Source organism: Pagrus major, chromosome 11 (assembly GCF_040436345.1).
Source record: "Pagrus major chromosome 11, Pma_NU_1.0".
NCBI lineage: Eukaryota > Metazoa > Chordata > Actinopteri > Spariformes > Sparidae > Pagrus > Pagrus major.
The window spans coordinates 30,739,679-30,754,533 of NC_133225.1; the positions used below are offsets into that span (position 1 = coordinate 30,739,679).

Below are 14,855 nucleotides of genomic sequence, written 5' to 3' on the forward strand. Positions count from 1 at the left end.
CTCAATCCCTGACGTCCACAGGGGGTTGCACTTTAATTTGGAGAGCAGCCATTTGCTATTCTTAAAACTCATCTCTGTGGTGCAGTGTTGAGGGAGAGACCTCTGTTCTCCCTCTGCTTCTTTTCTTCCACCCGTAGCTTTGTCTTGGTAATATGGTTTTTGTTTCTATTGAGGCTGCGAGAAAGAGAACAGACTTAATTTGTGAGTGAAAAGTTTTTGCTGTTTGTGAGGACATTTGCTGTAAATCAGTCATGAGCTCCAGCCTTGTCAACTCTTTAGCCAAAGTCTACGACCCAAACCCTCTTCACGGTCAGAAGCCTGGTGGAAGGAAGCTCTCTCTGAATGGATCAGACAAGTCCCAACCTTCTTCTTCCTCATCATCAGCTTCCTCCATTCACGATGCCGCCCTACGCTGTGTGGAGACCAGAATGGACTCCTTGAGCTCCCAGATGGAGCGCTTGCTCAATATGCAGCAGACTGTTTTGACCCGGCTGGATGGCCTGTCGCAGGACGTCCGTGGTATGGGTCGAGATATTGCCTCCATGCATGAGGAGGGCCATGGGGTGAGACGCGGGTCGGGCGCTGAGCTGTGCAGGGAGCTGTGTGGGGCCATGCAGAGGGCCAGCGAGCGGATGGAGAGTCAGGGACGCAGGCTGGAGGGGGTGGAGAAGCTGGTGGAGGGCACCCAGCAGGTGATCAGCTTCATTGGGGAAGTGGTGAAGAGCTCCAGGCTGGTGGAGCTGTTGTTTAAACAGCCTGGATGCAAGGCTAATAAGAAGGTGAGAGATTTGACAACAATACAAGTAAGAACGACCAATATATTAGTGGGTAGTATCACAGATATAGCGGTATCTGGTATATGCCCGATATGCAGCGATATGAAAACTATTTTTTTTAGAGATTATAACGCAGAAAAAGATGCTTGGGATCATTTATATTATTCAGTGCAATGATGTAATTTTAGACATTAAAGTTTATAGTCAGTCTGTTAAAATATCCTGCCTCTGTTACATCACTTTGTCACAAGTGCTTGATAACCACATATGAGGGATCATTGCAAAAAATGTGTGTATATCTGCCAATATATGGGCATTGGCCCCCAAAAACGGCTCTAATAACAAGCAAAGCTTTTCTGCAAGGAGTGGTAAAAAAAATCAAAGGTTTTTCCATCTGTTTTCTGTTCTCTTTTCCCACATTTTGAAGAAGTGAAATGTTCCCATGGTTTTGTTACACTGTGCTGTGTCGTTAATGGTAAAATAGTGAGAGGAACTAATTGCATTGTGCTGCATTAACTGCTGTCTTAGAGGTTGTAAATAACATTTGACCTGTTGGCAGTGATATTATAAATACGTGGCTCTAAAACCTCAATCATTTGGAGTACAAACAATACATCTTAAAATGCCTTTTAACAGGTTTTTAAAATTCCATCTTGGCATGTAAAGCTGCTCATTCCTCTTAGCTCTGATAAGGCTCCTTGTAAATCTATAAATAGCTTCACTGTACTTTAACACATCGTTCTCTGTAATGTTAAGTAATTTTCCTTCATGCAGTGATTGTCATTTGCCTCTGAGGTGTAAATGATTTGAGTCAGACTGGTTATCTTATCCAAACTACGACTTTATCAGCAGCAGGTTGGACTGCAGCTGCACAGCGTCAGAGTAGCACTTGTCTGGCTTCTTCTGACACTAGTGCATTGATTGATTAGACGGCCTGGCATCCTTATGAAGCCACACAGTCTGCGTCACATTGTGCATGTTTCTTATCCTTGATGCAATAAGAAGAATGTACAGAGGACTTCTGCATAACGTTTACTGCCATGCCTATGCAGGAGGTGTGTTTATGTTTGTGCGTGGGATGGAATATCTTACATACTTGAATTCTGCTGATTCAGAAGCTGTTTTTAGGAATGGCTTTGTGGTTAAGAAAACAGATTTATTACATTACCGGACAGCCTCTGCCAGACGTATCAAATAACATGGAAACTCCAGCAGGGGTCACCTGAACTTCTTTTCCACCATTAATATTAGCGTCATTCATCAAGATTTATCTTTTATTGATATTGCCTTTGTATTGTCTTCTTTAATAACTGTAAAATATACGTTGGAAAGTGTGAATAAAACATTTTCCTGTGTGGTTCAGCGTGTCGTCTGCTACAGATGATATGTGACCTTTCCTCTTGCTCCAGGAGGAGGCCTCTGTCCCCCAGAACATTGAGTTATGGGGGCAACCATAGAAACACTAACAAACACTTCGGCATGCAAATGGAAACCCGTACAGTATAGGACTACGTTGCTCCCTTCAGAAATCAGACTACTGGCTCCATTACCATAGATTACTCTTGGCGCCTTTGACAAGTGAAAAAAAATTGCTGGAAATATAAAACCTCACGCAAGTGTTGTGTGCATCTCTCACTGTGTGGATTCATTGTTTAATACTTGATCTTTGTTTCTTTTCTCTTCAACAAGGCAAAGGATGACAGGGATAAAGCCAAACTGAGCCTGAAGGGCTTAAAGGCTCAGAAGAAGAGGAGACCTCAGGACACTTCAGGTAGGTTTAAACAGTTTCTGCAGAGACGTTTGTTCTTTGATTATCTGCTGGATTAGATATGGACGAGATGAGATTTTTTTAAGCCAGTACAGAAATCAAAATCAATACACCTTAAAGCTAAATGACTGGTCAGCAACGACTCCCAAAATCACGTCACTGTTACTATGATGTCTATGTTACTAGGGAAAAGTTGACAGTTGTGTCTGAATATAAATATCTTGGAATAAAAATTGATTCAAACCTTACATTCAAAAAACCAATTAAATTAGTAGTAAACACAGCAAAGTTTCATTTATCAAATTTCCGCCACATCAGAAACTCACTGTCAACAAAAGCAGCGGTATTGTATTTTAATGCTATCATTATGTCACACCTGTCATACTGTTTGACCAGCTGGGCACAAGCCTCTTGTACAACATTAAAATCTGTACAAGTACTTTACCATCAGGCTGTGAAAGTACTGGACAAGAAGTCAAATACTTATCATCATTGTCACAGCATTTCAAATTACAATCTATTGAGCTGGGACAACTTCATTAAATTCAAAGATGCCTGTCTCACTTATAAGATCCTACATGGCTTGGCTCCTCCCCCCCTTGGTACTTTTATTACACAGAAAACATCCACTGACAGACATATGAGGTCTGTCAGCAGAGGGGACTGTGTAGTTCCAAAAAGAAGGACTGCTTTTGGTCAGGCAGCCTTCTCGGTGAGAGCTACTCACACCTGGAATACTCTTCCAGTGCAGCTCAGGGAGTATGACACTTATCTTTCTTTTAAAAGAAATTTAAAACTATGGTTGAGAGACGGTCAATTTTGTGACCATCTGTTCTGAAACTGTAATGAAGGTATTTTATTGTATGCACTGTAATATATTGTATTGTATACTGTACTTTATAAGTAGGCATAGTACTGTTTTGTGTTTGTTTATTTTTTAATGCATTTTTAATTATTGTAGTGCTCAAGTCACCTGCCCCAGAGACTACGGTTGAAAATTAGCCAACGTGGCTAAACCGGCATGTTTACAGAAATGTTTATTAATGTGCATTGTCTCTGTATATTTAAACCAATAAACAAACAAACAAACAAACAAACTAAAACAACATGACCGTTGCAGCACAAGGTCTGCTGAACCTCTCAGTTTGGTTAGGTTTAGGCACTGTAATGGTTATGTAAGGAAAACATTGTGGTTTGGGTTATAATAAGTATGTTGACTTACAGTTGATTCTTAATTTCACCCTGGACACGAACAGGAAGTCTAGTGTTGGTTTGACCCATTCATCCACCCTGACCTTCTCTTTAACGGTGATGTGTAGTTCTTTATGCTACGCTACGTAGTGTTAGCATTAATCTAAAACAGTGGTTCTCAACCTTTTCATGTCGTGACCCCCCAGAAAAATCAGGTTGGTGTTCATGACCCCCTCCCCCCCAGACTTTTAACTCACAAAATCCTGAAAGTGCCAAAATAATAAAAAGGTTTGTTTTTGTGTGTGTGTGTGTGTGTGTGTGTGTGTGTGTGTGTGTGTTTGTGTCCACACGAGAAACTCATGTAAGCATACCCTGACTCTCACAAACACACTCAATAAAATCTATTAAGAGGCAAATTACATCACTGGTATATAAAAACTATTCCCCAATCTAAAACATATGAATTTATTTTTGCCTCCACAATCATCTAGTGACCTCTGGACATTATCTCCTGAGGTTGAGAACCGAAGATCTAAAATACAGCACAGACTAATGGATTCAGGCATTCAGGCATCATTATGCTATGTGTTTGACAAGTGGGATTTTTGACCAGTTAATGGCGCCACATGCAATATCTGAAAATCAAACAGTCATTCATTCTCTGGGGAACAAGAAGTTGCTGTAATTCTTGAATTATTTCAATATGGATCAAAGCACTGACTGACTGATGGACTAACATTGGCATCCCTAGAGCCACTGGTGTGGTTATAAATAAATGAATATTTATTGTATCCATGCCAGGGTCATTCATTTAAAAATGTCTTTGTTGTTTGTTTTTCCCACATCAGACACGTCCTCGCTGAATGAACCGGAACAGGTGGAGAAGCTCAACAGGCAGAACACTGAGCATTCCCATGGAAAAGCAGAGGCTGACACCCAGAGGGGGGACGACAGAGGAAGTGAAGGAAGAAGACAGGAGCTTATCCTGGACACCTCTGCTGCCCAGTCAGAGGAGAGGAAGACGGCAACAGAGGAGAAAGACGAGGAGGAGGATGTCTTTGAGGACTCAGAGTCAGAGGAAGAAGGAAAGACAGACAATGTTAGTCCAGATCAGGCTGGAAAAATGGAGGATGATGGGAAGAAAGTGTGTAAAGGAGAGGCAGAAGAGTCGTCAAAATCAGAAACAGCTCAGAGTGTCATCGCAGACATCTGCAAGACTTCTCTCCTTCCACAGGAAAGGTATTCCTAGCTGTTTTTTTAATTTCTTTTTAAAATTTTATTCATGCACGTCAGAGAAGTCAGTTAAGAGCAAACTCTTTGGAGGAAGGAGAAGAAAAATAAAACAAAATTGAATAAAGTAAAATATGTGTTCAATGTTTTCTCTTATGTTTACACATGTAGCTCTGAGGAGGTTGGCGATGTGGCCACCTGCAGCAAACGTCGCGTCACAGAAGAAGACGTGGTGAAGGACGACCTCAAAAAAAGCAGAGTGGAGGACAGTAAAGTGGAAAACGTTGATGGACAGGTGGTGGAGGGGGGCGAGCCACAGGCCCCCAAGTCTGAAGAAGAAGTAAAGACGGAGGTGGAAGACGAGGGGAAGGAGGGAGAAGTGAAGGAATTTATTATTGGTGAGACATTTCTTACTTAGCATGAATGCATGTGAAACAATTCAAGTTTGCAATTTGTTTTCTTGTGTAAGCTTCAATTTTGATGACAATCGTTTGCAGAATTATTTTGAAAGAAAAACATTTGGCTCAAGCTTCAATCCTGTTTATTGTCGGATATAGCTTTATGAACTCTTTTGGTGTTGAAATAAAAGGTGATATATTGACATGTATTACACTTCAACGTTAAACAACATTTGTTTTAAATCACCTACTTTCATAATTTATCAAAGATGTGGAATATTATAAGGTTTGCATGCAGTTTCTTGCTTAAAGATCCCCTCCACATATTTTTTAAGATGTATAAAAACACTGTACTTGACTTTACGACTATTAATGCTTTTCTGATATGGATTTTCCAAAATAATGTTCTATTATCTTGTTAAAAATCCTTAAAATTACATCTACTCCTTTATTCTTATTAAAGAAATCCAAAATCTATGATTATGCAAAAATATGTCATTTCAAAAGTCGGGCCAGTGCAGCTTCCAAACAATTTGTGATGTCACAAATAAGGCTTGTTTACATTGAAGTACAGGATCTTTAAACACAAAGACACATTTCTTCGATCGAAAATGTACACAATTTATCACACTACAACTAACACTACAACTGTACGCCTGCAGTTTAGGCAACAAATTTTATCCATAAAAGATGCATGTTGGACTCCTGAACTCATTACGTCCATGTATGAATCCTCTTCTGTGCCATATTCGTGTGCAGCAGGCTCTCCATGTAGATATAACTCAGTTGGTGACATTTGACTTTTTGTTCCTACTTTGAAGCAGATCCAATGTCATAACACCATGCCTGTTGAAGCATCACTAACATGTCAGTCGGCACAGCTGGCAGAGCAGATAATGAGACATTGGCATGCTGCTATTTTTGATCCACTTTGTTTCTGGGGGTCCGAGGCCTCTTCTTCCATCTCTGTTTCACACTGTTTCACACTGTTTTCAGTGTGAAACAGTGTTAATTTTTGTCTATATGTCTTTATGCTTCCTTCAGATTCAAGCCCTCCTCCGTTAGCACCTTTCGACCACCGCATTGTGACTCCCAAACCCATCAGATAGCCACCTATTACACAATCAACAGAGACGAGGTCCTGGGAGGGTGAGTAAGAAGGGTGAACCACAGCTCTCAAGAGTTTATTTTTATTCACACAGTCACTTCAACACATCGGTCGTCTCTAATGAAATAACAGAGGATCTCACACCCTGCAATGGGATGCCTAATAGTTTTTTCCAAGACCTTATTATTGGCCCCTAAAGGGCCGCAGGGGGGAACTTGCGAAATAGCGGGCCGCTCTGATGTAATAGGCCAGTGCTAAATCCTGTCTCTCAAACTGGAGATTACCCCTCAACACGCAAGCACATTTCTCAAATCTCTGACATAATGGCACAGTATAGAGGCCTAATCACTGTGTGACTGAAGGAGCTTATTATGATGAGGTGTGTATGCAAATAATTATTTTCATTATCACTTCATTTTAGTTATTTTTGCAATTAATCGTTTGGTCCATAAAAGTCAGAAAATAGTAAAAAAATAAATAAAAAGTTATATATCAGATATATCAAGCTTTTAAACAAACAAGTAATATTTTAGCATGATATCTTTACTTTTACTCAAGTATGACGTTTGGGTAGTTTTTACAACACTGCTCGTAAGACAGCTGTTGTTGGTGATTTCCTGTTGATCATATAATCCTTTCACTGCTAGAATAAATGTTTTGTAAATCCAAAATCCAATTTCTAGCACATTTACTTCTGTCTCTGGTATGTCTGTGTTTGACTCATCTGTGTTTGTTTTTCTTTCGTTAGGGGGCGTTTCGGACAAGTGCACAAGTGCATGGAGAACTCGTCTGGTTTGACGCTGGCTGCCAAGATCATCAAAGCCAGGAGCCAGAAAGAGAAGGTGCAGTAACGATCGGCCGATGAATGCTGCATACAAAACAGAGTACATGCTCAGCAATGGTACTGGGGTGCCTGTTATCCCAGACAGTCTAATGAATGTTTTTTTTTTATTATTGCTAAGCACCATAAAGGATCATCTTAAAAATAGATGCAGCTCAACAGTCCAGAGGATGTGGGCACGTGGCAATTTGTCAGCCTCATTGTGTCTTTTTTGCATTGGGTCATCTGAAAGTGATGTGAGGGAGGTCAGATGTCTGAGCACAGCTCTGTGGTTACATTATCATCTGAGACATTCAAAAAGCTCAGAGCCGACCAAAAGCCCACCAAACATACGGCCAAATCCTCTGCTGGCTCATGTTGCTGTCTGTGATCGTCCATGACAAAACTGACAAATCCTATCTGTCTGTCTGTCTGTCTGTCTGTCTGTCTGTCTGTCTGTCTGTCTGTCTGTCTGCCTGTCTGTCTGTCTTAATGTCAAAATTGAACATAGTAGTGTGTGAAAGGATTAGAGCCTGTGATGCATTCAGCAGATCTTAATTTCTCCCCTTTTCAATTCATCTTCAGCTAAATCTAACTCTGATTTGTCACTAAAAAGTGCTAAAATGTGAGTCTTAAACACCAAAATTCACTCCACAATCTACTTCTATGTTTTACTACACTTTGTTTGTTTATCCCTACTGTACTATTTGTGTGTTGTAAGACTTATATGACAATATGTCCTGTCTGTCTCTCAGGAGGTGGTAAGGAATGAGATCCAGGTGATGAACCAGCTGAACCACGCCAACCTCATCCAGCTGTACGCTGCCTTTGAGTCGCGCCATGACATCATTCTGGTCATGGAATAGTAAGTCAGGGTGCCATCAGGTGTGCTGGTATACTACAAATTTACAAGAATACAACAAAGTTTACAAGCCTTTTTTTTTCTGTGCCGCAGTGTGGAGGGAGGGGAGCTGTTCGACCGCATCATTGATGAGAACTACAACCTGACGGAGCTGGACACAGTGCTGTTTATACGGCAGATCTGTGAAGGGCTGCAGTACATGCATAAGATGTACATCCTACACCTTGACCTCAAGGTAAACCTGCTTTAATTTAGGATCTCATACATACATATTTCTCTTATTTGTCACCCCAGAGGGAGGAATTTGTCTGAAAAGCAGTATATTAAACCCTCAATTTAACTGAATTATATTTGTTTCTTATCTATAATCATTCTCTTTTGTTCTTTTTCAGCCTGAGAACATTCTTTGTGTCAGCAGAGCGACTAACAAGATTAAAATCATTGACTTTGGCCTGGCCAGGAGGTAAAATCTATCATATATTTACAGTTTAAAGCTTTCATCAGATGACTTTCTCAGTCTGAGATATATCTCTTATGTTTCTGCTCTTGTGTCTCTGACAGGTATAAACCCAGGGAGAAGCTGAGGGTCAACTTTGGAACGCCTGAATTTTTAGCTCCTGAAGTCATCAACTACGAGTTTGTTTCATTCCCCACAGACATGTGGAGCCTTGGCGTCATCACTTACATGTTGTGAGTTGTGCATGGTCATTCACACACACAAACAGCATAAAAAGACACACAGTAGCATCCCTGACCTTTGTTTCCTCTTGGTCCAGGCTCAGTGGCTTGTCACCATTTCTGGGGGATGATGACAACGAAACGCTGAACAACATCCTGGCCTGTCAGTGGAACTTTGAGGAGGAGGAGTTTACGGACATCTCTGACGAGGCCAAAGACTTCATCACCCGCCTGCTGGTGAAGAGTAAAAGCTGGAGGATGAGTGCGTCCGAGTCGCTCAGACACCCCTGGCTGTCAGACCGGAGTCTGCACTATCGGCTAAATCAGAAGGTGCTTATCAGTGTTTCTAATTAAGATGCACTGTTAACTAGAGCTGCTGCCTGGAACACACAGGATTCCTGTCCAAATAGCACAACACAAAACATAACAGCTGGCCAATCAGAGGTTTTGTTGCTTCTCTGGGGGTTGTTGAGTAAGGAGATGCTTAACAAACATTGCAAAACAGCTACGGCAAATTCTAAATCATTCATGTTCACTGTACCAGCCTGTCTGCGTCTTACCTGCCAACATTTAGCAGCTGTTTGAATACAGTTTCTACTAATTTCACCATTTACATTAAATTTGTGAAGCAAGAAACATTTTATTGACAGTAAACATGTGAAATTTTACAATTACAGTAAACAGAAACCAATATAGGCTTCTTCTTTGATATCCATGGAGAAAGTCCCCAGACTCCCTTCAAAAATTGCTAAATTTTTGAGTTGTTGAGTTGAGAAACTTTTTGAACTTTATGAAACACTGTCTACAGCAGATTCTCAAGTCTGTTTGTGCCAGGGATGTACGTGTTTATTTGCATATAGAGGACAGCGAGATCCAATCACAAGTGGTCACTTGAGATGCATGTCGAGAAGCATGTTAATGCCAGGTGTGAACTGACAGAGTTAAAGCTAGTTAAACAGTTTTGTTGTGTATAAACAGGCCCTTATTGTGAAAGCCAAACACAGATGTCTTTGAGATTAAACTAAATGATATGTAAAAACATTTGCAAATTTAATCGTGAAAAGTAAAATATAGCATTCATAAATAATCTATGTATTTATGTTTGTTTTTTAGTATTTGGGGACATTTTTAACTTTAACAGTCAGTAGAGACCCAGGACATTAGTGAAGAGGGAGAGACATAATTTCACTTGAAGAGGCTTTGAGATGAAATATCAATGTCTTAGATCCCTAGGTCACCTGGACACCCCCGACATTGGGCATCAATTAACTAAAAAATTGAATTCATCAATTTAATTTTTTTTTTTTTTAATGTTTCAAGTTCTCAACAATAATTCCAGGCTCCATAAAACTCCTTCAATATATGTTTGATACTGGTGTGACTTATGAGCAAGGAACATCTTTCTTCACCTGTGGAACAACATGTGTGACACAACACAGGTTATTGTAAATAAGTTTTTTTTAAAAAAGGTTAGGAGGTCCTTATAAATGGGCGCACAAACCTTTGCTCCAATTCACTAATTCATTCAATTATCTCTCTTTGCAGAAAAACAAGTGCCACTCCACACATGCTCCTTCTCCAGAGAGCTAGACAGGTAAGACTAATATTTTCCTGTTAGCCAACATAAAGATTTATTTATTCTCAGTGTAAATCACCAAATCTTCACCATCTGGAAAGCTCAAACCTGAATCTGCCTTTTTCCGTTTCCTTCCCAGAAACACTGTGAGGCCCTCAGCATGCCTTTTGACAATGTAGGGCCCTGGAGCCCAACACTGGACCAATGCTGCTGTACCTGTATGGCTACTGGATAACTACTCTCTGCTTCGCATCCTGATGTTAGCTTAGCTCCACAACTCATAGTTCTGACCTGAACAGTGTGCGACTGCAGGATTAAAAAGAGACTTTTTTACTGTTGCCTTCGAGGCACAAACCACCTGCTAGCATGCTTACTGTTCTGTAGAGCAGAAAACTTCAGACTGAACTCATGAGGACTCTCTAGCTCTATGGTGCCAGGGTCACAGAACCACCTGTATCATATTAGGAATCCGAAATGTTAGAGATTAAAAGATCTACAACGTCACTTCTACAACTTCCATGTATATCACTGTGAAGGTAAAACTCATCAGTTTAGCATCAAATAGATGCTGTTATTCTCCTGTCAGTGATCAGTTTGTCATGTCATGTCATGTCCTGGTTTGTTGCATGCTATGCACTTTTTGGCCTATTTCTTCAAGATTTAGCAAACAACTTTAAACAAAATGTAGACTGAATGCTATTATTCTAATTATATATTTTTGTGAATACAGATTTTCTTTCTTTCTTTTAATGTACAAGTCTTATAAAAATGTTATTCTTTCTGGGACATAAGGTTAAAAAAATATATATAGATCTTGGTTGAGTCACACCACTGTAATTTATTTTGTATATAACACAACGCTGCATACTCTCATTCCCCTGAAAAGTGAGAATATCTCAATGACTGAATACTTCCCCACTCGTGCCACATTCAGCCACATCTCTGGTACATTTTCACTGTAGACTGGACTTCCTTCTGTATGCGTTCGTGCCACTAGCTCGCCTTTGCTTCGGCAGTTTGGAGTAGCCCTCTCACCTTCCATGAAGGCATAACGAACAACAGAATACTACCTATGAATGATTCATGTTTATGACTGACGTGGATTCTTATGGTCATTTATTAACTGGTTCAACACCAGACTGTACTTGAAGTGCAAAGCTTTTATTCAAGATGGGATTATTTTCAGGGGTAACAAACAGGACTTCACTTAGTTGTGCACATATGTGTAAATGCACAGTTCAGCTTGATGGAGAGCCAACAGCAGAGCAGAGAAGACAGTCAGTGCTTTACTGCCCCCGTTCTGTCTGAGAGGTGGGTAGCTTGATTAATGTTTGTCACTAGGTTGTTGGCTGTCTCATTTGGAAAGGGAAAAGCTTTGTGAATTTGAATCTGTTTCTCTGAATTTATGATTTTATTTTTTTCAAGTTTTCTTGTGTAATGATGAGACATAAATCAATGTAGAATATAAATAAGCAAATAAATAAAGCACACCAGAAAACACTTGTGATGTGTCTTAGATTCCATTTCTTTGAAATCCTCGAACTGCATTTCTGAGACCCAAGTTTTTCACGACCGTGCCACCTACTGAATTTGGAAAAATGCAAACAAGGGAGTATATCACACAAATATTACTTCATGTCTAACAACTTATAGTTTGGAAGGTTTATTCCACTCAAATACCACTTCCTGTCTAATAACATAGTTTGAATGGTTTGTTCCTACAAAATACTACATCCTGTCTCCTGACTTATAATTTGAACGGTTAATTCCTACAAAATACTACTTCCTGTCTGACAACTTATAGTTTGAAAGGTTTATCCCACTCAAATACTACTTCCTTCTCTAGTCAGCTTCCCATCTGAGAAACAGAGCTTTCTTTCCCCAAAAAACATACCAGAAAACAGACTTTAGTTCTGGTTTTGCATTGTTACATAAAGGCTTTGTATGTAATGTTTTTAAATTTGTTTTTCTCATCGACATTTTCACATTGAACGAGCCTCATTTATCAGTGTACATCAAACCTTTGAAGCAAGCAAAGGCTCTGTGAACAGGAAAAGGAGAGTAAATCCAGCTCTAACCAAAATTTAGTTAGTTAACCTAAATCATTTCACAGCCTCATCTCAATTAAAAAAAGCAGGCATGTATTTTGAGTTTTGCTGGTGTGAGGCTGGGAAGAGACTCAAAAATCAGCTTTCTGACAAATTGGACCTTTAAAATGACTACAATGTATAAATGGAGAGGACTGTTTCTGTTTGCTTCAGAGCACAGTAGTTCCAATGAAATGTGTTCACAGCAAAGTGTTTGGATTACCCACAGGATCTGGGACAACTTCTTGAAAAGTACATTGTTGAAATACCATTTTCAATGATTTATGCATAACAACCAAAATTCTACTCACCACAGTTGTATTGGGGTACCAAATAAAATCTCAGAGACATATTTCAAATCCTCAGTGCACAAAACGATACCTCTACTTGAGTTAAGATACCTGGAAGGTGGAAGGAGAAGAATGTTGATTTCTAATGTGGCCAAATTGATCCTTTGTTTTTGTATATTTTTGGGCTTTACATTATTTCTAATTTACAGAATTATATCTGTTTTTTTGTTGAAGATATGTAAGCATATTAAAACTGAATGCTGGTAAGTGGTATAGTCTAGTATGTGTATCTGCTTTGATGATAAATCTAGACTTTTTTTGTTGTAATCTATTAATTCCTTTGCAGTTTGTTACTTGATTTGCAATATTTTGGTGAATGTTAATGCATAACTCCAGTAAGCTGTGAGAAAACACTCTTGTCAAAGTAAAACACACAGCCAAAACCAATACAAATAAAGGTCTGAGACATCATTCTAGCCAAAACAAGTAAAAAGTCAGCTGCTAACTATACAATGAGGTCAGTGATCTCTGCTGGATATCCTGTTAACTCTTGTTAGATCTGTGAGATTGAATCCTCTGTGGCTGTGTCTCTCCTTCTGTCCACTAGGTGGCAACAATTACTAACAATATTTTGTTTTGAGACGTAACCTGACAGAAAATATACAGTGATGACAGCAATGATACAAACATTGCTGCACCACCCTGCTTAGAAGCTGTTGAACACCAAACTAAAAACAAGATAAACCTTATTTCTCAAACAAAAGATTGATGAACTTGCATAAGAAAAACAATGGTAACCAGTTTAAGTGGGCTTGTCTAGTATGCAAGTACGTGACAGTGTTCTAGCCAAAATAAATGTCAGCAGCAAACTAAGTATACAATGAGGTTCACACAAAACACAAAATCAAAAGCATTAACTTGAGCCATTAAACATATGAAGCAAAAGTGTTCACCTTTGAACTGATTTATTTTTTAGAAATTAAAACATATGCTAAAAATATATACGCAATCTGTGCAAGAACATTTTACACTTTTTAAAAAAAAATAAAGCGCAATCTCAATCTCTCAATCCCACAAGTGTGTGCAGAAACGTAGTATTTGCTGTAGGGGTGCATAATATTTGATGGAAATAATAATAACAATAATAATGGAAAATGTACATTATCGGTTATCAGTAGATCAGTATTTTATCCTGGGGAAATTATTTTAAAAAGAGGTTAATTGGTTTTATTTAATTTAAACATGGTGTGCAAGTAAAATGTAATACTTATTAAGACTTCCCTTAAGACTGAATATGAAGTCATTTGAGACTGAGTGCAAGGATTTGCTTGGACTTCTCTTTACAGGTAAGTCTTAAGTAATTAGTTTGTTGGGTTTTTTTTTGTTTTGTAATCTTTTTTTATAAGAAGTTCCCCAGAAGGTGAGTATAATGGTAAGTGTATTAGGTTTGATGTAATGATGAGCATAAGGTAGATTTGGGGATTTATAGACAGCAGAAGAGTGACACATGATACAATGTTTATGATGAAGATCACGGTGCAATATTTCAGTATCATTCACTTACTTTGAATGCCCCTCCTCCATGCATGTGCTCCTTGAAGGACTGCCACTCCTGGAGTATTAAGGTCTCCTTCCCAGAGAGAAACCTTTCAGCAAGGGTCTGAAGGTGGGAGTTGTTGTCGTCATCATTGAGTGCAGCTGCCTGTGGTCCCAAATCTTGAGTGTTTTGGGGCATGTTCAAATGCACAAGTTTAAAATCGGACTCCAAACTGAAAAAAAGTTTTCATTTCAATGTGGGTATTTAATTCATCGAATGAGTGTGTTGGATTCTCTTTCTTCTCTTTGCTTTTTGAAACTATTGAATCCCAAATCAAAGAGCACATGCAATCTGAGACCTGACACATTCTAATTTAGGTAAAAACAATACAAACACAAACATTTCTTGTCGACCGACGAGAAACAATCTGTTTATTCTGATTTACATTGCATTTCTCTCATTTAGTTTTTTGTTTTCTGTTCTCACAAGCTGCAAGCTGTGTTGCCCTCTCACTGTCCACTCTCTATAGCTTTC

General features: G+C 39.2%; 1 protein-coding gene across 1 annotated transcript; it reads left to right on the plus strand.

The window, feature by feature from the left end:
* Positions 1-251: 251 nt before the first annotated feature.
* On the plus strand, positions 252-10,421 carry mylk4b (myosin light chain kinase family, member 4b). Its single transcript, XM_073477042.1, is given in 13 exon segments — positions 252-779; positions 2,466-2,547; positions 4,584-4,974; positions 5,137-5,363; positions 6,408-6,458; positions 6,461-6,512; positions 7,220-7,313; positions 8,047-8,156; positions 8,247-8,388; positions 8,546-8,616; positions 8,715-8,843; positions 8,930-9,161; positions 10,377-10,421. Coding segments are annotated over 13 exon segments (2,154 nt in total).
* Positions 10,422-14,855: the final 4,434 nt, after the last annotated feature.